This window comes from Caloenas nicobarica, chromosome 2, assembly GCF_036013445.1.
Source record: "Caloenas nicobarica isolate bCalNic1 chromosome 2, bCalNic1.hap1, whole genome shotgun sequence".
NCBI lineage: Eukaryota > Metazoa > Chordata > Aves > Columbiformes > Columbidae > Caloenas > Caloenas nicobarica.
The window spans coordinates 22,449,398-22,476,505 of NC_088246.1; the positions used below are offsets into that span (position 1 = coordinate 22,449,398).

Genomic DNA, 27,108 nt, shown 5'->3' on the forward strand with positions numbered 1-27,108 from the left:
GAGTGCTAATACTTCTTACATATTTATTTCTTTTTTAGTTTTAGTTTGTTTTCTCATTTATTACTTACAGTTATATTCAAAATTACTGCATTCAAAGAAAATTATCAGGATTTGCAAGTTAAACATTAGAGTTGCCAGCACTAAGCTTACTTGTTTAAGAATATTTGCAGGAGTGTGCTGTGTTGAGTTATGTGCCAACATGCAGGATTTTTTCATAGCCTCTCTTCTTTAACAGATTTGTTCTTTTTGCAGGCAGCATTTTTCTTCCACAGCTCTGTTCCATATTGATGTAGGTTGAGGTAAAGAAACTTGAGCTAAACACAGCTGGATTTGGCTTATGTAGGTTTATCATGCTGTTTAATATCTCTTTGGAGCACTTTGCCCACTTTCTCTTTTTTTTGTTTGTTTTTAAATACAGCTTGTGTTTTCCAAATGCTGAATCAATCTTTGCAACATGACTGAGAGGTGTAGTATGAGTTAATACTGCTTGTATTCTACAGAGAGAGAACTGAGACAATGGAGAAACTTATGTTTGGAAGACTCCACTAATTTAGGGTGAACTGTTTGCAAAACCCGACATTTACTGTTTTAGAGTGCTGGAATGATACCCTGCTTCTCTGTTCAGAGCTCATCTTCAGGGACAGCTGTGACCTTCAATATTTTTGCAAACCAGAACTGAACTGTCAAGACAAGTCAGGCTTCTAAATCTGAGGAACATCCAGATCACCACCGTCTAAGAAGTGCTCATTTAGCAAACTTGTCTTTTGTCACCTGGGAGCTGCGGAGGGAGGGACAGATTCCAGCTCTCAGAGGGCTGTACCCTTCTGCCTTAGTCATGGTACCTTCTTTACAGTTCTTGCAGTTCCCTGCCTCGCTATACTACTTTTCTGATTTCCACAACGCATAAACCAAGCCTCTCATCCAGTGGTTTCCTCTTCCATGTACTCCTGATTCAGAGGCAGAACAACCTTTTCCCAGTGTGCTGAGTCACAAGTCTGACATTTCTTTCCTTTGTGTGTCATCCAAGGCATTTCCCACTTTGTACTTAAAGTGTTACTCGGCTCTAGGCTGATTGAAATCTTTGGTGAATTTAGGTACTATAATCTAAGTTTCTTTTGAGGATTTGCAAGCTGTGTTTTTTTTTGAAGGTTGTTATATTTATGGCTACAGCAAAGGGTGTTTCCCTGACACCATTTCTTCCATGTTAAGTTTCAAGTAATTATTGTGAAATGTGGTGTTTTCAGAGAGAAATGTGCTATAATTTCTCTCCTCCTGTGTTCTGTAGTGACAGCAACATTTTCAACAACAGAAAGCTTGGAGGTGTACCCACTGCAAAGATGTCGTTGGTCCAAGAAGCTAAAGAATGAGAAAACTATAAGCTAAAAATGAAGAGAATGTTGGGAAGCTTTGTAACAGATGCTATTACTGGCTGCAGCTACAGTATTATCAGAAGAAACATGAGCGTGTCTAAATGGTTCTGTATTTTAACAAATGGACAGCCTTTTTCAATAGGTGATGTCCAGAGTTAAAATAATTGTTCATTCTTAACAGATTTATTTGTGCTTTTAAGATCTAAATGTATAAATAGTAATTGCACTACAGGCCAATGAAATACTGCAGTCGTTTGTCTTAGCCGCTGCTGTGGGTCCCACAGCAATATCATTAAAAGTGATCAGAGCATTCTTGCACCTGCGACCTGCTTTCATGAGGGTGATGTCAGGATGCCTTTTCCATTTTTCCTGCTAGTGATATATGTAAGCTGTTAGGGAATAAATGGCAGCCCAGTGGAGAGCCAGCACAGTGTGGTAGTGCCTGTTGCCAAGACCGCAACATCAGCAAGCAGCCTGCATGACCCAAGTGATACAGTGAGAGCTGTGCAGCAAAAGCCAGTGTACTGTGAGTTCTTGAATCTGCCCTTCCGATGTAGCCCACTCTTGAGCCAAGAAGATAGAAGGTGCAAGATAATGTCAACAGGCAGATGGAGGAGGCTTGGGATAAAGGAAACACTGAGCCCTGAAAATTAATTCAGGCTTTCAGTTGCCAAGAGGTGGAAGGAGAAACTCTGCAATTTTCAGGGTTCAGATAAGCTTCTTGGGCTGTAAGTGCACGTGCCTGTATGTGTGTGTGCATAAATACACATTTATTTTTATATACTCTTCTAAAATGTGTAGATTCTGTACCTTATTCAGTGATTTAATGTGAAAACTCCATCTAAGGAAGTGTGTGTGGGAGTGCAAGTGGTTGTTCCAAAGACAGAAAACGGTTGCCCAAATGTGAGTGCCAGAAGCTGGGCAGAGTGGATGGAGCTGGCAGAAGATGTGTTTACCAAAGCAGTGCACATTCAAGGCATTAATAACTGGCAGAAGAGGATGGAACAACTCCTCCCAGACACCTCCTCCTCAGCTTTCCACCCTTGGCTCAGCAACTGTCCAGCCATGTTCTCTCCTGAGCAGTCCCTGGAAAAGGATTTTTCTGAAGTGCTATGAAAACTTCAGAACATATATGTTTTATATATATATCTATCTCAGTACCTGCACACACAGTGTGTTTATATGTCAAAGCTAATCTGGCTGGTGATGACCTTGTGCTCAAAATTAGGGTTTTTTCTTAGGGAATGATCAAATAATTGAATGTGACCAAGTTTTGGCAGCTTAGCAAATGACCGTAACAGCTGAATCACCACTGTTGTTCATCTTTCTCTCAGGTTGAAGCAAATGTACTTCAGCTCGGAGCTGGAGTGAGCTAAGAGTGCAAGCAAGGCGGGTAGAACAGACCAGCTGGCTGTTGGTGACCTCTTCATTCTCAGGAGCTTCGTCACCTTTCTGTGCTCAATACACGACACAGCCCTTTCACAATACCTGGACCAGTTCAGTTTTTTCTGGGCCTCCCTTCTTTCTGCCAGTCCACGCACTTACCATGTGAAGGACATTTCAGATGCTGTCTGTGTTTCTGAGTGCATTTTACAGGCTCAGCATTGAATTACATGGGAAATTGTTCAGCTGCTTGATCACTCACTGCATAAGCCTTGCTGATAGCTTAGTCCGTTCTGCTGCTATATTGCACTGCAAACTCATTTGATTCTCCTCAACTGGTTAGAGGGGCTCAGATTGGAAGCACAATATAAAGCTTATTGAGAAATGCAGTTTAGTCCATTTGCAGAATGACCGCCTTTCGTTTCTGCTGTGTCCACGTTCCTCTCTGAATGTTCTCTAGAGTAGTGGTTGTGCAGTGGTTTAGATGCTGCTGCCGCTCCCTGAGAGTGCTGGATGCTGTGTGAAGAGAAGGTTGATGGGCATTAGTTACACAACAGAGCAATGTTTTGAGGCTTCTCGTTAAACCTTGGGGATGGCAGTCCTGCTAATTGAAGAGCCGATCCAAATCCAGTGAACTGGTTAGGAATTAATTTTGTAATTTTGTGAATTTCAGGGGGGGTGAGGTGAGCCGTGCTGCAGTCTGTGATAACTGCATGAAGAACTGTTTACTGAAAAAAGGAGTAGACTAAAAGCTAGGAACAAACCCAGACTAATGATGTTGTACTGTATGTTTCTGTTCTAGGCTTTCCTGACAAAGTAACGATAAAGCAATGCTACCGTCTTCTGGGAAACAGCCTCAATGTACATGTGGTGGCAAAACTGATCACCATTCTACTTGGATAATGTAGAACCTGAATCTGATGAGTACGGACTGGAGACAGAAAATACTTCCATCTTTCAGGAGAAAGCTGATGGCAGCTGAACAAAAATCAGCTTACCAAAATATCTGTCCAGACACTTTGCTGAACAATTCTGATATATTTTTAATACCTTGCTGTTATGATGGATTTGCACTTTAGAGGTGTTTTGTTTAAATGGAAGTTGCCAGGACTTAATGTCTGCGTGTAAATGTCCTTTTTAGTTTGAAAAATGAAAAAGAGCAGCATTTACATATACATCAATGGAAATGGATAAGGCTATTTTATCTTAAAACCGTCTTCTCAGTACAGTATAAAAAGGCTGTAAATGTCAAAGCTGTTTTAATTAAATGTAGAGACCAAGTTCTGCATGTAAAGTGTCTTCATCTGTAAATATCCGTGATCCATTCTTAAAAGATTTATTGTATATATGATCTGAAATTTTGATGTGTTTTTTGTAGCTGGTGAAACTGTTAAATTCAGTATTTCGTATACAGTTTTTAAGAAGACACAGTGTCATCTGTAGTTTATGGTTGTCTCATCTTCTCTAAACACTTGCAGGTTTCTGGAACCCAACTCTGTCTGTCTGGTATGATTTGTTTTAAGTGCAGCTGAACAAAAATATTTCAAGATTATCACAACCTGGAGAATAACTTGCCTGTTCCTATTCTCACTTGTATTATTCAGGATAAGATCATTGCTCTTTACCAAAGACCTACACATAAGACATAAAATGTAAAAGCTCCATGTCTAGGTTCTTATGGCATAGGAACTGCAGAAAAGCTATATGGGCTTCTCAGGAAGATTTACTCACAAAACTTGATAGTAGCACTAGGGTTAGGTGTATGTTGGGATGAAACCACGGCATGTGGCCATCCAGAGTGCCACAGGTGTACACCGTCTCATAGAGCTGGACTGAAGCATTTTTTAATCCTCAGGTCTTGTGAGTTTAATCTCTCTGAAACAACAGAGACAATTATGGGTAATCTGAAAGCTACCTAAAGAAGCACATGTTCTGGTTGTTACTTTTCCTTACAGGTAATAGTATATTAGTATTATATTTGGAGAAAAAACAGCTTGAGGGACATAAGAACAGTCATGGTGTATTGCTTTTAGGCTTGGTAATGCGGGAGAAGCTAAAGACTGTAGTGAACAGAACTGATGAAGAGATACCGCAGCTGTTCTCATCTGCTGTAGTCCTCCTGAAAAAGAAAACGAGCTTGGTATTGTAATTTTGTGCCAGGTTTTATCTTATGCTGACTCCTTGTGCATTTCTTCTTCAGTCTGGATTTGCATGTTGCTTCTGGACCGTTAAACCAGGAAAAGCTTGGGTTGATCTACTTCAGCCTGTCGTATTCCCTAAGAGCATTCGGACCGCTTGGGCGGTTCCAGCTATAAAAGAGAAATGGAAATGGATTTTCCTAAAAGAGCTCTGGACTGGGCTGTGGAGAAGGATGCGGTTGGCCTTTGTCTTTACTTGGTCTCATGTAGTACTGTAATGGCAAAAATATACTAGACTAATGTTAGGCTGTGCCTGCTACCAAACTGCAAAGAGCAAGTGTGTTTTAGACAGTGTTATGAGCTGCAATTATCTGTTTATATGGTGGTTATTGTGTAGAATTATCAGCCAGATCAATAACTAGTAGCTACATGGTCTTGTTCTTGGGAGAAACGTGATAATATGAAGATCTGTTGCTATCTAACATGGTCCAAACATTGAAATGAAAACAAAGGACATCAATTCTATGTACAAAGTGGGATTTCTTTCTCCTAAATCATGTAAATAATCTGTACAATTTGCTTCACTATAATAATATTTGGCAAAATATTACTATTAACAATTAATTTTTGATTCCTTAATCTGCAAAATATGTTTGAGTGGTTTATATGCCACTCTTAAGCAAGCGGTATTTAAGTTGAAAGTTATCTATCTGCATCTAAAACTGATATAGCAATACAGCCTGTTACATGTTGACAGTGAATTTTAATTCAGTGTGATTGTGAAGACTGAAATCTGTTTGCTACTCAGAGCTGTTTCTGAAGGAGATATTTTAAAAAAACAGATTTCAGAGTTGTAAGTATATATTTATGTATTTTACCCCTGCTAACTCTGTAATACCAGTGCAGCTAAATTGAGTGACTGCTTCTTATCCCATCTGTTCATCATTAATAGACTCGTTTAGTGAGCTCTGCTGGGTTGCACCTGCTGGACCTCACTTGATGATGACGTTGCTTCCTTTTCTGGGCAGTCTCCTCATCACAAGTGCCTTACAGCCTACATCAGCGCTGCGCAACTGCAGCCTAAGCATTTTCACAGCAATGAAATGTGATTACAAAAGCAGCTGAAAGGTAAATAAGTGAAACCTGGAAGACAGCTCTGGAAACAGAAAGAGATTTCCAGAATCTGATTTTTGGTTTTGTAGCTCACTTACTCTGCACATCTGCAATACACTTAATTATCTGAGCAAGGTGATGTGGTTGCATTCTCTCAAACTTGAGAAGCTCCACTGAGGGAAAGGATGTCATATTTGGTGGTGCCATACTTATGCAGTCATTTTTGCAGCCTGCTGGTTGCCTTACAGAATGTCTTACCTACTTAAGTTTGTTTTTATCTGAGGCAATCTGGGAATACCATTTGTTTAATGCAGTGTGTTTGGATATTTTTTGATACATGAACTCAAAATTTTCCAGTGGAGGTGCATCCTTCCATGCAGTGAATGGGAGGCTCCTGCCCACAGGCTTTTTTGTCTCACCTTTTGCTGACCCTCTTAGCAGGACTGTAAGGATCGTCAGGAATCTGTGTATTACAGGCTGGAAAAACATTGATCTGTGATAACACTATCATATGTCTCAAAACTTAGTCATGGGTAAGCCCATTTTGTTCTCTAAAGAGACGTGTCATAGAAATCTGAGCAGGTCTTTGATGACTGTACAAATCTGTTTTAGCAGTTGTCACACGTTTCTAATATAAACAGAAAATTTTGCAAATATTTGTTGTATCTCAAGGATAACTATTCATTCTCAGCTCAGCCTTTGATTTCTTGGTTATATTTGCTTGGTATTCGTACTGAAGTTTAACACTCTGGCTTATTTTATAAATACTAAGTTATATTTCTTTTCCTTAGAAGTTTAATGTATTTTGCCTCTTAGATATTTCAAACCACTTACCTGTTCTGTGCATTTTTTTTTCTGCATTGTATTTAAAGAATATGGCATATTAGTAAGGATTTGGAGGAGACAAATAATTGGCTAAGAACACTAGGCAATTCTGGGCATTCTTATATAAATAGTGTGTAAAGTAGAAATGGTTGAAGAAATATCTGAGGAAAAATAATGTGAAAGTATAAGAAACTAGACGTACAGTCCAATATGAACTCCAGTAACCATTTTCCTTTTGCCTGTGCAAACATGAGTATTCTAGTGTTATAACCTCATTAGGGGAAGTTTATGCTTGTTTAGTAACAACTTGTTTGAACAGATAATTGATACCCAAGACACCAGGGAAAATGAAGTATTGAATAGTGACAGTATGTCAATTTAAATGTTATCATGAAGAGCATGTAGAGATTTGTGTTCTTTTAATCTTTAGTTGATTACAAAGGTTTGGGGAATTTTTATAGCTGTTGAAGGGAAGAAATGTGTGGCCTTAGATGACCCGGCAGCTTTCTGTGAAGGCAAGACAACTGCGTTGTTCTCTTTGACTTTACTCCATCTGGTCCTTTTGGGAGTGGGAGCATGGACGGGATCTCTTGGTAAGATCTCTGATGAAGCAAGAAGCAGAGTTGGAGGGGCTAAAATTGAGTGGGGTAAACCACTTGTAGTGTGAGTGGATTGTTGGAGAGAATTTCACATAGAATGCCACCAAGAAGTCCCTAAAATCTCCTCCAGTGGGGAGCCTGTCTGATTTTGAACACAGGAATGCATCCTGAAATCCCAGCGTTGTCAAAAGTCTATTTGTCTTGTGCGTTTGTCTATGCGCTGGGCTGTTGTAACTCAGACATGTTAAAATTACAGCCTTGCATGTGGAAGGAAAGCACATTGATGGTGCTAATACATTTTCTCATACCTAGACAGCAATAGTTTTGATTAGTTCAAATGTTTGCCCTGTATGTACTTTAAAGAAGAAACTAATACCATTCTGTTTATAAATATTACACTTAAAAATGGGATTCTACTGAGAATTAATATTTCTGAATGGCATTTTTACTGTATATTGATGTTGCTTACCATGTGGCATTACTCATTAATTGTAAATGTGTTGTAAGGTGAAGCATGGGGAAGAGTTCAGGAGAAGGCCAGACAAGTTCATGGGTGAAAAATCCTTTGAGAGTACTGAGTAGGTGGACTTGTGGCTGAGGAAGTTCCCAAGCTGCAAACAGATGGAGGCCAAGGAGTACCTAGGAGAAGTACTGTATGTGCTTGCCCTTTTGCGTACCCTTCATTTCCTACCTGTCTGCTCTTGGCCACTGCTGGAGACAGGGTGCTGACCTAGATGGATCTGTTTCTAACCCAATATGGCCACTCTCACCTCCTTATGTTTGTAGGGTGACAGACTGCCAATATTTGTGATCACAGCATCAATACACAGCAAATGATTGATGGATTTAGCTCAGGTCTAAGCCTCTTGATAAAGCCAACGGTACAGAATAGGATGAATCTGAGGGAGGTTGTGCAGCCAGATCCATTCATGGCTTTAGGGTTATTAGTGGAGAAGGGTGACTATGTAAATGGAAGTCCCTAAAAATAACTCCAGTGTACGTTAAAGCAATTGGAATGTGCTAAAAGGGCTGGAATAATCAATAGAAAAGAACAAAGTCAATGTAACTGGCTGGAAACTTTTCATGAACCCAGTTTCAAAAAAGACTGAAACAGAAAATAGGAAGCATCAAAGTGGTTGGTGGTTTGTAGAAACAACGTGTAGGAAGAAAAATCAGAAAGAGGAACCAAAATTTTAATTTTTTAAATGAAACTAAAAAACTAACTTGTTATAACTGCCTTCATTGTGATAAAGGAACCCAGAGAGAATAAGGACAGTAGATCAGATCCAGCTGATGTCGCTAACTAAAGCAAAACTCATCTCTTTGTTACTTGCTATTAAAAACTGAAAACCTAGATTTCCTGGCCAGCTAAACTTCATAGCAGGTAACTTATTAACTTCATCTACTGTGTTGGGGAGCAAAATCTTGAGCAGGAGTCAGAGGGCAATATGCTGAGAAGGAAAGGAATTCCATGAGGAGTGGCGTGGGAAGTGGAGCCTTGCAGCTGCTGCAGCCCCCGGGGCAGTGCTGCGGCCAGGAAACTCTCCAGATACACGTAAAGAGAAGGAAGGAAGCCGTGATGGGTGGTTTTAGGTGTGGGACGGAAAGGAGAACGTTGTTTTTCACAGTCACCCTAGTTTGATATAAACCTGTGATTGTTGATTCTCCAGGCAGATAGGGGCTCATACCAGCTTAGTGCTTGGTTGTCTCGGAGCTGTAGGGACACATTGAAAGTGCTGAGTTCCATACGATGCGCTGTTTACACTGGCACTTTGCATGTTTGTACCAGCTAGGCAACCATGTGGCTTCATATGTTGTATGTCACGTTTGAACACTGGAATATTATTAGAAAGAGGAAAGAAGAAAAAGAATCCAGGAAAGTGAAGATGGCAATGCTGGGAGACATGACCTCGGTTGAGGAGAAACTCAGGTAAATGTCCAATACTTGAGATTAAGCCAGCAATGGGGCTGGATTTATAATTATTTGCAAATATTGGAATCCTAACACTGAATAACAGATCTTTTTTGCATGTATAGAACAATATCACAGAATCACAGAATGGTGGAGATTGGAAGGGACCTCTAGAGACCATCTAGTCCAACTGACCTGCTAAAGCAGGTTCACCCAGAGCAGATCGCACAGGAAGGTGTCCAGGCAGGTTTCGAGTGTCTGTAGTGAAGGAGAGTGCACAACCTCTCTGGGCAGCCTGTTCCAGTGCTCTGCCACCCTCAAAGTAATAAAGTAATAAAAATAAAGGGTTACTTGTTAGTCTTCCATTAAAAAATTAGCCCGGTTGGGATTCATACCAGTAGTTGTGTTTCCCCCATACAAAAAGGAGCATTGTCACAGCCTCGTGTCATGTCTCTGCATCTGGGTTGACTTCGTAGGTGCAATTGAAGCATATTAAATTTTTGTCCATAATCTGAGTCAACTCTTGTCTTCTACAGCAGTGTCTTTGCATTGCGGGCACATACTCCCAGAGAAGTAGAGGGATACCACCATTTCGTTTCACATAGCTACACAAGATGGTTGTAAATTGTATTCCAGAATTAGAGACAAATACTGAATTACTTCCTGCCAAATCCATGCACAACCAATACTCTTCAGAGGTGTTTCCTCAGCCACAATGTCAGTGAGGTAATGAACGATCTGTCCCAGGAGAAAGGGTTTGTGCCAGTTCTCCTTGTTAGGAAGAACCACCCCTACTCGTATGCCAGATATTTGCAGGGTTTCCATCACGTTCCTCCAAAAATGATGTCTCAATCCAATGTATTTCAGTAAAATTAAAAGGTGTGGACCTATTTTTCTCCATAAGATGGTTTGTAGATTTCCCAACTTGGCTAGCCTAAGGTGCATTCATTAGGAATACAGGGTAAATTAACTAAAATCTGGAAGGTCTAATGAAATGGAAAACAGTGTGTCATGCACGGTTTAGATAGATGTCCAGAGACCTCCTTCCATCCTATAATTTGTGCATAGTCAGTCGTCTGGTTTTCAGGTCAGCCATTTTCTAAGCTATAAAGCCTTCATGAAGAGAAGGTCGAAAGAGTTATTTCTTCTTCTTCCTTGCATTAGTAGCTTTCTCCCCATCCTCTATGGTTTATTGCTCATTGGCCATTTGGTATATTGGAGTTAATTAGTTGGAAAGTGCAGCTTGAATTGAATATTGACAGGCAGCAGAGAGGGGCAATGCATACTCAGTATGCAAAAGCAATGAATAGAGAAAAGGAAGGATTTTGTCGGTCACAGCTGAAGTCTGGGCTGAAAACTGTCAGCTTACAATGGACTTCGTGAAAGAAAGTCCTTGAAGTATGTACACATTCAACCAGCCTGCTAGCAAGTACAGGTTTATTTGGCCCATAGTTTCTTCAAGTTGACATCTAATGGACAGTTATAAAAACTCAGTAAACTGTTAAAACACACACACAAGGGGAAAAAAAACCTCAGACATCAGAACTGACATGAAGACTGTTAGAGAGCACTAGTTTAATGGGCAGCAGCAGGATACCCAGAGGCAGGAGGTGTCCTGTTGACTAGACAGAGATATCGATAATCCATCTATGCTCTCCTATTCCAGAACAGAGGTTTCCGAGTGAAGAGCAGAATAGGAAATTTAAAAAAATGTGTGGGGACAGATCCTCAGTTGGTGTAAATATCATTGCTTGTTTGGCTTGAATGGAGCAGTGATAGCCTTCAATGATTGAGGACACAATTCTGTATTTCTGTGTGAACGCCATCTGCTATGATGGTGAAGGACAACAGATAGGGATTCCTCCTCATGTTCCTCTGTTCTGTCAGCAGCAGCCGGTAACTCGGTCTCCTGGGGGCCACGGGCTGCTGCGGGGCCGGTGAAAACCCAGAGCTGAGCAGGCCTGCGGGGTGGGCTGTTCCCCCGGCCTCAGGAGGAGCTTCGCCTCTGTCCTTCCAGATCTCCGGGCAGCAGCGGTAACTGCTGGGTTACCTGCGTCACCGTCTGTGACAGATGGTCAGCAGGCTCACGCTGTTCTGAGATAAGTTTCTAAAAATACAGATAATAAAGTTAATAAAAATGTCATTTTTACACAAACAAAATAGTGGAGCTGGTGGGATGCAGCTGATACGATCTCAGACATCATAGTTATTCACGGTAAGGGTTGAGTTATCTCTGGCAGCACCACAAACATTAGCTCTCCTGGCTTCACACTCATTTTCACAGCCCACCCCTATCTCTTTTTGAGGTGACAATATTTTTCATCTCCACATCCAGTCTTTTCCCAGAGTGCTTTGACCTCGTATCATTTCTGTCTGTGAAAGCTGTAGAGTTCATTCAATCCCCCAGCTCCAGGGCATGTCCCGCATATCTGTGCAGGGTTAGGAAGTACAGGAGCTCTGTGGCCTCCATGAAGGTCTGGGCCCTAAGGGCTCAGTGAATGGTGGCTACTGCTATCTTTGAGCGAGAGCGGCTACAACTCTTCCTGCTCTTCTCAGTAGAGTTTGAAGTGTGAGCAGTCTGAATGAGGTGAGTGTCTACTAAGCAAAAAGGAAAATCAAAAAAGAATGGTGGTGGGCCTGGAGGTTCAGTTAACTCCAAGGATGAGGAAGGAAAGTATACACAAAGCTCCCCTAAGCAGAGAGGGGAAAGCACAGCAAGGTCCTGGGGAAGGGGAAAATGGAGACTTTGGCAAAAGCAAAAGGGAGGTGGCACGTGGGCTCTGTCATGGCTCCCAGCACAAAGAGCCCGGGCCTCAGGGACAAGCACCCACAGGTGTCTGAGTGGGACACTTCCTTTGAGAAGGCTGTGAGGTACTGCTGAAGGGTAGTGGGAATTGTGGCTCTCAAACATATTAATTTGCATTTTTTTATTACTTGTGAGCCTCCTTTGAATTCTTCCTTCGTCTTCTGCATTGTCTATGTCTGGCCCTGAATTTGGGAGCCCTAGTGTGCACAATGAAGACAGGCCACACATGCCAAACACAATGCAGTCCCCTTGGTGTGTGATCGCCTCCTCAGCATCTGGGGACTGCGTCATTCTTGAGTCAGAGCAACCATATTTGGTTAAAATTGTATTTTCCTGTTGTGGCCCATGGGATGCTACTTGGGACTGCTAACTTGTTTGTGTCATCTGCCCCATAAATTACTGGCTGGAAGCTTCTCTTTCAATACAAACATTCCTTGCCAGCCACTGTGGGTTTTATATGTGGGGTTTGTTTTATTTTTTGGTAACAATCTAGGTCCTTTAGTGCTGTCAAATAATCTTTCCCTCACCCGTGTGGTGCAGCATGTGGGGAGAGCGAGACATTACCCCAGTGGCCAGCTGCAGATTGCAGGGTGCTCTGAGACACAGGGGTCCCCAGCTGTGCAAAAGTCAAAGAGATAATTACAAAATGCAGGCGGATTTCAATTAATGGTCTTTAAAGCTCTTGAAACAAAAGGACAAAGACAGCAAAATGCATATAATGTCCAGAGGGTTTGCATGCTGTCAATCTTTAATTAAAATACCTGAGATAAAGTTTACCCTTGCAAGACAAGACAGCAGCATGGGCACCTGGTAAATCAAGAGCCGTGTGAGAGCAAAGGGCAGCTGGGCTTGCAGAAATACGATTCAGCACTGGAGGTTTTGCTTCAGATGTGGGACAGCTGAAGGAGAGCAATGCTTCGGGCTGCTCCTGGGCTTTTACTTGCATTATTGCTGCTTACTGGATTGAGCTGTGATTCAAACCACTATGAAAAAAAGAGGCAGAAAAGAGCCATTTATGACGAGCAGTAAGTACCGTTGCTTGCATTTGTTCTTATGGTGGCTTTCAAGTGCCAGTAATGGGAACAGAATGGCTTTATTGCAGCTCTTTTTTACATACTGTTTGGTGGATATGTGTAAATAGATGATCTCTTTGTATTTTTTTCTGTAATACAACAGGCCTCGTTTGTCCTCAGACCAGGGTAATTTAGTGTTCCACGCTGGCTCCAGCAAAAATATTGAATTTAGAACTGGACCACTGGGGAAAATAAAAATTAATGAAGAGGACCTCGCAGAACTTTTTAGTCAGGTGTTATAGTTACTTTTCCTCAATATGCTTTTGTTTTCGGTTTTGCATGGTAATAGTTTATCTTCAGAATTTGTCTTAGCAAATGTTTGATGTGTTTTGTATGATTGTTATTTTATACTGTGTCAGCACTCTAATACGAATGTGAGCTATTGCAGACTCATAAAGTAATCATGCCATTACAGACAATAACTAAAAGATTATATCGTGTATGCAACAGGGCTTTCTGTGTTTAAGTGGACTTTATAATAGCAAAGTTAAGCAAGAATAAAACTCTCCTAAGCTTTTGAAAAAGCAAAGCTTTTTTTACATTTGTAGGCTTTTGAAAAAGCCAAGCTTATTTCACATTATCTCTGGGGTTTTTTTGATGTAGGTGAGAGAAAGTAATGCAGAGATTCAAGAACTTAAAAAAGCCCATGGTGCCTCTCAGAACATGTCCCAGCAGTTTGCTCTGCTGACCTCCAAGGTGAGCCATACCCTTGTAGTGTCCCTCTTCCAGCGTTCCCCATTTCCCGTTCCTCAGATTTACATCGTTAACTTCTTCATGTTAGTATTTCTGGACTCCAATTTAGGGAACTGGGGCAGAATCCGTATTTAACATCAGCTCAGACTCTGTGTTTAATGTTGAGATACTTATTTAGTAACTCTGGAGACAATGGAAATATTCCTTTAAATCCCATAATTTCAAGTTACCAGGATTCTTCTTTTGTTCCCTGTCAACATCTCTACGGACTATATAATCTAATATTTATGGAAGTGAAATCCCACTTAATTCAGGAAATGGACCATATTCTTATAGATGTTACACAGGCATTCAGTTCCATAGGTGAAATGGGCTATAGGAGTTTGCAGTGGAAAGAAAATACCTATGCAGTAATTTCATACCTTCCCTGCTACTAAAGATTTTTCTCCAACAGAAGATTTTGAAACCTTTGTCTGACTTGGTTTAAGTGTCTTTTGTTACAGTGTTGCCACAAGTTCCTTGCAGGAAAATATTTTATAGTCTAAGAGACCTAACTGCAGGGAAATTGTACTAATACATATCCATCATATTCCCTGATTCAGTTTCAGTTTGTTGCTTGTGGTTATAACCCACTGAGAGCTGGTGAACCTTTCTGTGTACTCTCATAGATCTCTGTCCTTTGCATGTGCACAAGCACCTAAACAGTCCCACTAGAAAATTCACATCCTCAGTGTTGAGCACCTGGATTCATCTTCACAAGACTGAGTCTTGCTTTTTGAGCCAAGCTGGGTCATATTTAAGCTGCCATTTCTCAACAGCCTAAAACATGGAAATCACAGTGAATGGGGCCTGATTTGAACTTGATTGTTGCCTGGTTTCACATAGCACCTATTCTCTCTTCTCAAAATAAAGTATTTTTTTAGCCTACCAGCATCCAGCGTGTACCTCTGTGGTCACTCTCATACCAAGCACAATGTAATTTGCATTTCTCTCGCAGGTCATGAGTCTTGACAACAAACTTCAAAGCTTAGAGCAGGTGAGTAAATGGGAAGCAAACTAGAGATCAAAAAAGAAAAGCCCAACTCCAAGTAAATGAAATGAGGTTACAATGATTAAATAGCTAAATTATTTCTTTCCTCTCATGCATTACTTGGGAAAACTTTTTTTGGTAACACAAGGTAAAAAAGCACCAAGATTTGTAGAGGAGGCGAAATGCCTACTTACAAAATATAAACAGTGTAGGAGCCTGCATTCCTTAAAGGAAAAACAGTTGTAGAGTCAAGAACAACAACCAGATACCAAGGAGAAGTAAACTCTTCCTTCACTGATCAGTCAAGATGAAGACTGGAGAATTCAAAGTGGATTTTATATTGTACTGGAGACAGCTAATTTTCAACTGTCGCCTGCTTTTCCACTGACCCTGTGACAAGCCACAGCTGCAACTGCCAGTAAAAGCAGTTCACACAACTCAGCCATAGAATCGAGAAGACAAGGTAACCCCTCATCTAGACTCACAGTCTGCTGATGAAGAACAGCCTCTATTAAAATTTACATAGCTTTCCTCAAACTAGTGCTTGCAGCTGGCCATCCAGTGTAAGACCAATGATATTAGTCTTCATGTTGTACAGATATGAGCAAAACAGCTCAAAACCTTTACAAAGCAACCTTGCTGAAAAAATGGGGGGGGGCGGGGGGCGGGGAGAGGATGGCGACACAAGAAAGAATGAAAAAATAATTATGAAAGTTTTGTCTTGAAAGTAAATGCAAATGAAACACTAAATAAGAAGGAACTTCATTTTCTGCACTTTTCCTGGGTTTCAGACTATCCAGAGGAGAGCCTGCAGCAGTAACCCGTGTGAAAACTCAGGGACCTGTGTAAACTTGCTGGATGGTTTCTTCTGCCTCTGTCCCAGCGAATGGCAGGTGAGTCTGTATCCTTGAATGCAGAAATGTGTATTTTAACTGTAAGGACACATCTGGCTTAGTGTAATTGTGACGACACATAGCATTTTAAGGTTGGTTGGAACAGTGTGAGAAATACTGAACAACTAAGCAGTAGTAACACACTCATCGTTTGCTTGAAGGGCAACAAGTTTTCTTCTCAACAACATTAATATATACCAAAAAAGTGAAGCCCAAACCACGGGGCCGTACCCTGCACTGTTATACAGGGGCAATGGCCCATGAAGTCAGGGATGCTTGGCAGTTCCCACAGCAGAGAATTAGTCTTTGGTTTTTGCTGAGCAAGGAACTGAACTGCGTGCCTTGCTGTTGATCTTATGCAAGGATAAAGAGAGAATGGGGGAAGGGCATGATGTTTATTCAAGCTCAAACAAATAAAAAAAAATGGGGATGTAGGTAATCAATCCAGTCTGAGTTTTTGAAATCTACTCTACTGGCAAATGCTGTAATGGTGCTGTTACATGCACTGGAGATGGAAAAGTTATATCTTCTTCTCAAAGGCTCTCAACTTGAAATTTGTCCCAGCAAGATTTGGGACAAAATTGCTGTGCTTTCAGTCTTAATAAAACAGCATCCCCTGACAGAAACAGTTTGAAAGAAAGTTTTCTGAGTCTTTTGCCATGAAGTTGGAAGGTAGGGGGTATGACAGCACTATGCTGTCCATATGCTTTGTACAAACATCTGAAGTATTTTATCCCCCATCTGGCTGATAACCAGGGTCACAGAAATGCGACTGAAAAATAGAGTTTTGTTATAATGTTTCATAAGAGAAGCTGTGTTGATAGCAGCCCATGGTTTGTATATCTTTGGAAACTATACTAAACATTGGCTCCATGGTTTCCTTCATTTCTCAGTGACTTGGAAAATAAACTGGTTTCCCATTTCATCTTAGGGCCCCCTGTGTTCTGTGGATGTTAATGAATGCCTGATTTATGCTGGAACACTATTAGGTTGCCAGAATGGAGCCACTTGTGTGAACACACCAGGCAGCTACAGGTAACTTTTCAAAACTACACACAAAAATCCTACCTAAAATACTCTGCTATTTTTGTACCCCGTATCACAGCTGCAGCACACATTTTAGGAATAATCTGTTCAGTATCTATGCACTATAAACCCTTGCAGTCTGAGAGAATATAAAGTCCTTAATATACTGGACACCTGAGTCCACTGCAGACCCAGAAGGTCTTCCGAAGCCTTTGCCTACTTTAACGCAGGAAGAGCAGCAAGAACCAGATATATCAAACAGCCATGCTGGGGAAGGAGGCTGCAAATTGGAGCCTGGCTCCAGTGCCCTGACTTTCTGTTGTAGGTGCAGATGCTTTAATAGAAATTTACTGCAGCGTGGTGTGCAGATGGGGCTGTGAGATGCAGCATGCTGGTCTGTAACCAGCACTCACCACCGTGCCCGTCATCCCTCCTTTATCACCTGCTCCTTCAGACGGAAGGGAGTGGGGAGATGAAGGAGGTGAACAGAGCTTCAGCTCAGCAAAGGCTTTGAGTTGTTGGAAACCTCCTGAATATATGGACACCCCTGATCGCTGGCATTCCCAGCACAGCACCTAACTCTGAGGAATGCCTTCACCCTCCCCAGAAATATGGGTGCTGCTGAGGCTGCAGCAGAGCAGGCAATGCACGGTGCTGTGGGCAGAAAGGGAGGAGGAATGCTCTTACAGCCGGCTGGCTTGAAGGGACCATGGGCTGCCTGTTGTGGGCCCCCGTAGACATGAGGTCCCTGGAGCACATCCCTGGGACACATCCTTCTCTGGCTGTGCCCAGCTCCTTAGAAAACACTATTTTGTTTACAGGGCAAGCCAGCCTGAACGTTCTGCGTCTTATTTTCCAAAATGTCAAATAATCTGGTAAATAAATAACTTTCAGATATAACATAAAGCTCTCCCTGTGCAATGGGAACAAGCAGGCTGGAGAGCATGCCACAGCTTTCTGCAAGGCATTTTGCCTCCTGCTTCAGCATGAAAATCTTAGCCCCCACAAATATTTGCTTGGCATAAGGCTTGTTCTTAGTGCTTGGTCAGTTCTTGGAAGACCCTCACACAAGGGAAGTTCTCCTGCAGTGCTCTTCACACTTCAGCATTAACACAGAGCCTGCTGAGGTGTCACTGGTGCATGGTGCTTCCTGTCAGCTTTACTTTGATTTTAAAGGATGTTTTTAGCTTGCTTGCAGCTGTCCCCAACACAGACATTTGTCAAGGAAATGACAAACAAAGCAGCCTGCCCTTAATTGCTGTTTCCTACTGTGCTCAGTGATGTGGGATACAGGTGTGTGACTAAATCACGATTTGAGAGGACAAACCCTCTGCCTTTCTTGCAAGTGTTGTCATTGTGTCAGTACAGTCATGATTCCTGTAAGCTTTTTCCCCAATGTAATTCTTGTCCTCCTTGGTACCTGCTGAATCAGTGTTTCCTGAAATGAACTAAGACCTCCTCCTAAATCATATGAATCTTAATGTTACTGCCTTTGCATTATGCCCTCAGGATTATTAAGGGCATTGAAGGATTACTGAGCTCTTTCCCCAACCCCATTGCACCGCCTTCAATCTCCCATCACAGACTGTCTGTCTTCTGAGTCCTCCCCAGATGCTAAATCCATCCCCAGGTAGAGCATGACACAGCTCTTTTCAACAACTGTGAGAACATTGCTGCTATTTTTTCAAGGACCCAGCAACCTAGGTCACCCCACTCCTGCTCTGATGTAGTTATATGCACCAGCATGGACTGTGGGTAAAGAAAATGGTGATATTGAACTTTCCATAGCCCCCAGTGATAACACCATATGAAGGGCAGTACTGGATAAGGTACTGTGAAATGGAGCGTGACGCAGTCTTCACTCCCTGTGCAGTTTCTTTACCTGCAGGCTTCAAGCTGTAGTTCAGGAAAGCACTAAAGTATGAGTAAAAAGAGCAGATATTCAGGAAATGCCTTCCTGAATTGGAACATTAATGGGACATTGCATTAGCTGGATGAAAGGCTGTGAGAATCTCCAAGTGTATCAGACTTCTGTGCCGGAACAGAAATAACGGGGGCCTCATCGCGATATGCTGTCAGCAATGGGAGAGAACCAGGGCTGTACCAAGCAGCAGCGCATTGCAATTTGGCTGAAGCTCCTTGCAACCTGATCTCCTTCTTGAAGCTGTTCTCTGAGCAACTTCAGATGGGTAGCAGATTAATCTTTGCCAGACTAGGCAGTAGACAGTGCTGTTGTCATCCTTGGGAGCCAGTCAGATTGCCTTGCTGTGTCCTTTGGAGTTGAACATGAAGCTCTGAATGTACTTTGAACATACAAAGGCGATCGCGTTCCCTGATCTGTTGCCTCTGTGCTTGCCCAGGTTGAGCTACTGCACTGGTGAGATAGCATTGGTCTGTTTGCCCTCTCTTACAATAATGAACATGCTGTCTTACAGTATTGCAGACTGCAGTTAAGCATTAAGCTATCATGGGTTTTTGAAGCCTGGGTTCATTTGGGTTGCTTGTCCTGGGTGCAGGGTTTAGTTAGCTGCAATTGGCTTATCAAACTGCTATTTCACCTGAGCGTACGTCGCTGTGACAGGGATAGTAGCAGCTTCTTATAAATTGCTCCAAGGTCCAGATCAGCTGCACTGGAATACCCTGATTCAAATTCTGCAGATAAATGCTTTTACAGAGTGTTTTTCATTAGCCAGCTTAAAAGCAATTCAACAGGGGTATGTACCTGCCATATGTCTCTGTGAGGAGCAGATATCAGCAGACATTGCAGGACATTACTTGAGTCTAAATAAGTGTCTCACTGTCATTTTCATAAAAAGCTAGTGAACTGATAGGAGGTTTTCTGCAGGTTTGGTTCCTTTCAGTTGTATTTCAGAGCCTCAGATTTGGTCCATGTGGAAATAAAGGGCCAGAGAAAAGGGAAACATTACCTGATGGCTTAGAATCTCCCAGTTTCAGTTCCACCACATCTGTACAGTGCTGTGACCAAGGTGTGCCCTATAAATAACAACATAATGCAACTGGCAGCCTGCAAACCAGTTCCCCCCAGCAGGATGCATCCCTGCAGCCCACCACTTTGTTCTTCCCACCCCGTCACCCTTACATGAGAGCTGGGCTGCTGCCAGGGAACAGCTGCCAGGTGTTCAGGTGCAAGCGTGTGTCCCGCTCCCTGGGATGGGCCAGACATGGCATTTCTGCGTATCGCTGGAGGTAGGGTTTTAAGCATTTGGCATCATATGAGGCTCATGAGTGGAAACACAAGGTCTGGGTGTGCTCTGACTGAAGTGGGGATTTCCAGGCTCATACTCCGCTGAAGTCTAATGTTAGACATTTCTTTTTCCTGGATTTGCACTTATGAATGTAACAGAAAGCTGTGGATTCTCCCGTAGGCTCAGAGAGTCATGGATATGCACAAGTCCCATGTGATTTTTGAGTCTCTGGTGAACAGGATCCTTGCTTCTCTTTATGATTATTAATAGAATTGACAGTATAGCTAAACATATTTCATAAGGAACACCATATAATTTAAAGAGTGAGAAACAATCACTATGGCAATATATGAGCTTTAAGTCCTATATTAATACAACTTTTTAATTTTTTTGTCTGCTTTCATCATTAGCTGCACCTGTACTCCAGAAACCTATGGGCCTCACTGTGCCTTGAAGTTTGATGACTGCCAGGGAGGATCTCAGACACTCTGTGGACATGGCATCTGCATAGATGCCGAGAGGGATCAGCCCAACAGGGTAAGGAACAATGTCTAAGTCTCATCACACAGCACAGCATGAATGAGGAACAAATAATGCTGAGCAGCACAAAACTGTTTAGCACAAACTTCTGCTGAAATACAGCAAGAAAGACCACTGTACATCACCACCTATCTTCTCTGTTGTCCAAAGCACAGCAGAAAGAATTGAAAATGCCTTGTGTCTTGTTAGAGGTACTTATCACAGTATCAGATCTACTACTACATCCTTAGGGAACTTGAGAATGTTCTTTAAATAGGTCTTATTTGAATAATAATATTCATACTGTTCATTATCTGGGGAGTTCTAAGTTGCTGGAAAATTTTATTACTTAAATGATTAAGGAGGACAACCATCACGAATCATGTTTTTCCTGGGAAAAGTCATACCTGTGGAACATTATTGTTGGTGGCCTGGGAGCCGCCAGGGCTGCACAGTGGTTGGGTGGCTGCTGCTCATCGTTGGTGCTCCTTGCTGTCAGCTGGACTCAAGCTCTGACTCCAGGCCCAAGCTCTCCAAGTGTGTGCGCTGGGTGGATGCTAATATACACTGGAATGGTCTTCTGGAGCAAGCCAGCTCATTCTTTTGGGGACAGAATCTGGGTACAGGGTGTTCACTCCAAAGGGACATATGGTACATGCCATCTTTGGCTCTTTCTGCTCAGAGCAGCTCTCCAAAACTACCCTGCCAAGCCTGTGCTCCGTAATGCTCCCATACATCCGTGCACCATTCCACACACACCACATATTCTTGGTGCAATGCTATAAAATAATTTCTTTGCTCAATTTGTAAAAGTTTTCACAATTCATCACTTGTTTTCTGCCCATTTTTTGTGGAGAAAGCTTTTCAAAAGGGTTCAGTGTTGGCTTAACAGTGTCTGCTCCTGTGACAGTCAACAATAAAGCTCCCGTTAGCTTTAATTGGACCAAAGCAAGATAAATGCTGAATTCTGGCCATTAGTTAAGTTTACAAAATATAAAACTGTTTTCCTCGAAGAAGATATATATTTGCAATTTAATGTCAGCACTGCACATTGCAGATTACTGTGTAGTTTGCTTAAAAGAAAAGAGCCAAACTGATTTCAGGTTTCTCACACTGATCTGTTTACCCTGGTTACAAAGCAAGTTGATGACTTTTAATTATGTTTATGTACAGCTCATAATTGCTGTTCATGTTCTCTGGGAGCTTTGGGGTAAATTACAGGTTTCTTTTATGAACATAATGAATGAGCCTGTTGTTGCCTTCATAATCTAAATAGGTAAATACAGAGGAAGAAATGGACTGAGAAAACCACCATTGCACCTTATATAATAAAACAGAATGTGCAAACCATGTAATGCTCTGAAAACTTTCTTGCTGTAGTTTAAAAGACATTTTATAAAATTAACTCCTCCTGCCCTTTTCCTTGACTGTTTTAACTGTCTTAAATATGAGATGTGATGTTTGCTGTGGCAGCCCAAGTACCACTGTATCTGTGACGCTGGCTGGATGTCCCCTCCGGGCAGCCCTGCCTGCAGTGCTGATGTAGATGAATGCAGCCTCCCTGACCGTCCGTGTTCACAGAATCCATCTGTGCAGTGCTACAACACACCAGGCTCCTACTTATGTGGTCCCTGTCCCACAGGTATTGCGTCCTTCCCCGTTTGCTGGTGGGAGCGGGTGGCAGTGGGTAGTACTGCCTGTATGTCATAAGCACAGACACAGGATCCAGATGAGGGTTACTCCATGAAATGTTTTCATCTGTATTCTAGAGAACAAATTCCTGCAGGTTATGTCACATCTAGGTAACATAGACAGTGGAGTCTTAATACGTGATTTATCCATCCTAAACTGAGCATCTCAATAGATTTGAGGTACCCTCATGTCCATAGGTATTTTGATGTCCATCATGTCCTATTACCTTCATGTAACAGGTCCAAGGTTCTTTCATGTACATATGCCCCCTGTCCTAAGGCAATATAAAAATGTGATTGTCCCCTCAAGCCATATAACCTGTGATTCTTCTTCCTGAGTTGGGTAGGTGGTGTGTATAGGAGGAGTATTTGGAGTATTTAGCCAGAGTTATGATAAAGCTTTGCTGCAAATTGTATACATAGGCACTAGACCAGAACTGCCTCCTCTTTAGGTTAAAGTCTGTTTGATTCTGGAATATCCAGAATACAGTTAAAATAAAACATGCTTGCACACACATCTCCACCCTGTTGTGTTTGTAACTTATTTTGCAGACCAGTATTAATTTTTATCAGTTATGAGTGGGACAGGTCTTGTGTTAATGAAATTCAAAAGGAATATTTTTCTTCTCTATGAAAAGATCTGGTCAAAGCACAAAATGAAAAGGCCAGGCATTTTCTATTTTAATGTCTCTCCTGTACTGCTTCTTAGGCTGGCAAGGAAATGGCTACAGTTGCCAAGACATTGATGAATGTGCAAGTAATAATGGAGGCTGCTCAACAGCACCGATGGTTCAATGTATCAACACAATGGGATCCTTCCACTGTGGGCTCTGCCCACCAGGTAAAATGGATTTTGTTGTTGTTGTTTATAAAACTATGGAAAGGCTTAAAAGATGAAGATTCAGCTCATCTGAGCCTGTTTCATCATAGACTTGAGAAGCTGAAGATTGCTCTTGTATAAAGAAGTTTCACATGCACAAAGCAATATTGTAACATAGAATGCAGAGTCCAAGTATATTAAAACTGTTAAAGAACATTTTGTAGAGTATGTCTCTGGTGGTGATCCTCTGAAATGTGTTTCTCTTGTACTAGGTAGCCCTTTTCAGTGTTAGGGCCTTGATTTGATAAAGTACTTCCTTCATAAGATAATGAATGGGAAACAAGGCTTGCATAATTGTGATGGTAATTTCATTGTCTGTATTAATTGAAAGAGTATCCTGTGTGCCATAAATCAGCTGTATTGTCTGTCTTGAAAAAAAGCCTTCATAATTGTCACGCTCTGCATGCTCTCTAAGAAGGCAGAGTTTCCTTTGCAGTACAGGTCAAGCAGCGGAAGTCATGACTTACATCTTTATCCCTTGTGGTTTATGATTTAAAAGGCTTTATGCAATGCATACTATCAATACTAGAAATACTACCAGGAAAAAGTGTTTCTAATTGACCTTTCTATTGCTTGGCAATAGACTGCAGGTAGTGCAGGCCCTCGGTTACTGAGCACTGAGGGGCTATCACCATGCTGGAAACGTGGCCTCAGACAAGTTTTGATGTGGTGCAGTGGACCTCAGCTCTGGCCACGCAGAGTCACGCTGCAGCACTTTGGTCCTGCTGAGTCCCCTGAGAGGACCTGGGTATTGTGTTTGAGACCCAAGGGCAGCTCTGGCTGCAGAGGGAAGCCCAGAGGTGGTCGGGGCCGGCTGGGTGCAGAAGCGTAGGAAGGGCAGCACATGGTGGCTGAGAGAGCTGAGTTTCTATGGCCTCACCTATATTTGGTTAATACTGATCTACTTTTTTTCTAAAATCACGGGAGAATTTAGTTAAGATCAGAATCCATCCCTGCAGTGTAGGAACCACAATAAATATGCCAGGATATACTCCAGTGGCAACCTCAACTTTTCCATTTTAACTATAGAAGACTATTATTTTACACAATAATTTTTATCGTTTATTAATTATTATTAATATTTAATTTATTAATTAATTAGTATCGTTTATTAATTATTATTTATTTATTAATTAATAATTATCGTTTTGCTGTCAATACTCAGACAACATCGTTTGTTATAGACTAACTGAGATTTATGTCTGAACAGGTTATGAGGGAGATGGACAAACATGTACCCAGGTTGACATCTGCTCAATAAATAATGGAGGGTGCCATCCTTCAGCTACTTGTACCTCATCTCCAGGTATGGTGCTCTCTTAAGTGCTGTAAGTAATACTACTGTGAATCTCGATGAAGGTTTGGTTAGGCTGAATCCACTTTGTAGCAACATATTTATATTTCAGCCCCTTTTCCATGGTCAGTTTTTCCTCACCCAAAGGAGTTTACAAGCAGGCTAGCTAAAGCCAGCAGGCTTTTCCACAAACATTGACAGAAAAAGATCTGGGCTCAGGCAAAGAGCAGATTTCATCATAAAAATGGGAAGATAGTCACCATTTATGTTTGATGTCATTGTTCAATTTCAGCTTCTTTTACTGTTCTTCTCCTTTGCATTGGCTACTCCCAGCACTTCCCACAAAAGTGACCTTGGACTCTCAGATACCCATAGCAAGGCAACACCAGGGATCTTTCCATGGTCAAACAGGGCACTGACCAGGGAAGCTATCAAATACATTAGAATTATATAAAAGCGCTGCTTCAAAATGTCAAGGACCTTTACTGTCATTGGTGTTGTCATCGTAACAATGACTGAATGACTTTCTGTACCTTGTCTCACCTCCCAAGGGCTGATGCCATTTTGTTCCTGCCCATCTGGGTACACTGGAAGTGGATATGGGCCCAGTGGGTGCTCTGCTCTCCGTGATACCTGCCAGCTGCAAAACCCTTGTGCAAACGGGCAGTGCTTGGTAAGTGCTGGGCTCCTCGCAGTTAGTGACAACACTTCATGTCATAACAACAGGGAGACTGGCGAGACTGCGAGCTGAGTACACACAGATTAAAGGTAATGAGGCAAGGTCAGTGGCGCTTGGGACATCAACAGATATACCTGGGGAAAACAAAGCGAATTTTAGGACACACAAGCCATTTTTTTGTGTTTGAAGTAGAGGTGGCAATCTTGGCACTAATAACCTGAGAGGCTCTAGCTGGTACCCCAGGCTAGAGATGGGATGCTGGTGCTGCTTGGGGAGAACTGATGAATGGCTGTCCCTGGTGGGACAGGAAAATAATTTACTACCTTGGATAATGGAGGAATTTCCCACGATAATAAACCCAGTACCTCTGCTGACCTTCAGACTGTTAATATCCAGTACAGCTAGTTATGCGTTCCTAGGCTGATCTTGTGAGAGCCTACTGGAGGCTGTTTATATGAATATGGAAAGGGTGCTTCATGGGAAGCAGTTGTACTCTCACTGGTAGCCAAGTGTTTTAACCTTTACTGGCCAGTGGTGTGAACTCGTCATGCACAGCGACCATTTAGTTTGTCCACATGGACCCCGTGAAGGCCTTTTAGCTTCCTCAGTGATATGTCCTGTGCTCAGAAAAGTCCATGCTGCAGACCTGGGGATTTAGGTAATTCTGCTGTGGAGCGTACTTATTAAGATGATTTTGGAGAAATACTCACAAATGGCAAATTTGTTATTCCGGTAGAGTCTAATCGCACTTGTCCGCATTGGTCTGCAGATATCCTCCTTTTGATGATCCTAGGAGCCAGGAGGGAACATAAAGTACGGACTTAATAGTGTTAGGTTAATGGTTGGATTCAATGATCTTAAGGGTCTTTTTCAGCCTAAATGATTATATGAGTCTATTATACATTACCTTTCCCTTTTCTCATTTTCTGTGACAGGACATGATCCCCTCACCTCCACTCCACCCCTTACCAGCATTCCTTGCTCTTCTGTAGATACCTATTGTCTTTTCACCCAGATATTTAAAGGTCCTTTTGTGCCCAGATCTAACGTACATTTTCTCGACTATTTAGAAACTTTTTTTTGTCAGTCTTTTAAAAGATATGACATCTTCCCCTAAATCTTAACATACAACTGCAGGCAATCATGGCTACAAACTACTACTTAAAGATAATAACACAGATACTTCAGTGATGGGACTACAGAAGTATCTAATAAAATACAGAAATAACAGAGCTATATTTGGCCAGCATAATGACAGATGAAATGCCATGTTAATTAAATGCAGATCAGAAAACATCTTTTTGTCTTCTAAAACAGCATTCTGAGCCCTAAATACACATCAGAATCCTCTTTCACCATACTGAAAATCTCTGTTTAGGACACAGAGGACATGAACAGGGAATGAAAAAGGAAATAGAGAATATAGCACATTGTATGGCATCAAAGATGAGGTTGTAAGAATGTACCTTGGAACACCATGTTCTGCTTTACCTGTTAAAGGTGTGCCTATAAAACAAGAACTATAAGGAAAAAGGACATAAGAAATTAAAACAGTTAAAGATATGGAAAGACTTGATTATAAGGAGAAATAGTAGAGGTTTAGACAAAACAAATGTAAAAGAGACATACAGAATAAGGAATAATGTGGAGAATGCAATACAACTGTTCCTGTTTGACATCCCTCAGGGCAAAAATGAAAGTTGGCAGCCCAAGTAACTGCAGTGCAGGCTTCCCAGAGAACTTGTCTGAGATAAATGACTTATAGACCACTGTTATCTTGACTTGCTGTTTATAATAATATATAATATGATTGACTTGTTTCTAGGGTGATCATTTCAAAGCCAAGCAAGCAGTTTTCTGAATGGCTAAATGAATACAGATTTTGACTTTTTAGAAAGTAATTTGAAAGAGCCCTGCAAAGAAATAACTTAATAAAAAAAACCAAAGAGCTAGATAATCTGATTAGGCTTTGAGTTTA

At 41.7% G+C, this 27,108-nt stretch overlaps 2 protein-coding genes across 4 annotated transcripts in view; both read left to right on the top strand.

Annotated features, from left to right (window-relative positions):
• Positions 1 to 5,456, top strand: part of TRDMT1 (tRNA aspartic acid methyltransferase 1) — a 30,702-nt gene extending 25,246 nt beyond the window's left edge. The window contains exon 12 of one of the 3 annotated variants that reach the window (XR_010605843.1): positions 3,556 to 3,628. Coding sequence is in view for 2 of the 3 variants with exons in the window: in XM_065629861.1 (XP_065485933.1) it covers positions 3,556 to 3,656 (101 nt within the window). In the remaining variant the exon portion in view is untranslated. Of the gene's footprint in view, positions 1 to 1,285; positions 3,082 to 3,555 lie in introns of those variants that run through there. The other 2 variants (XM_065629861.1, XM_065629862.1) reach the window with 2 other exon arrangements.
• Positions 5,457 to 13,034: 7,578 nt separating this feature from the next.
• CUBN (cubilin) overlaps positions 13,035 to 27,108 on the top strand; it is a 143,336-nt gene continuing 129,262 nt past the window's right edge. Inside the window, 11 exon segments of the mRNA XM_065628711.1 lie at positions 13,035 to 13,171; positions 13,323 to 13,452; positions 13,823 to 13,915; positions 14,910 to 14,948; positions 15,734 to 15,835; positions 16,767 to 16,870; positions 20,478 to 20,604; positions 22,060 to 22,228; positions 22,987 to 23,118; positions 24,368 to 24,463; positions 25,003 to 25,124. Coding sequence (XP_065484783.1) covers positions 13,035 to 13,171; positions 13,323 to 13,452; positions 13,823 to 13,915; positions 14,910 to 14,948; positions 15,734 to 15,835; positions 16,767 to 16,870; positions 20,478 to 20,604; positions 22,060 to 22,228; positions 22,987 to 23,118; positions 24,368 to 24,463; positions 25,003 to 25,124 — 1,251 coding nt within the window.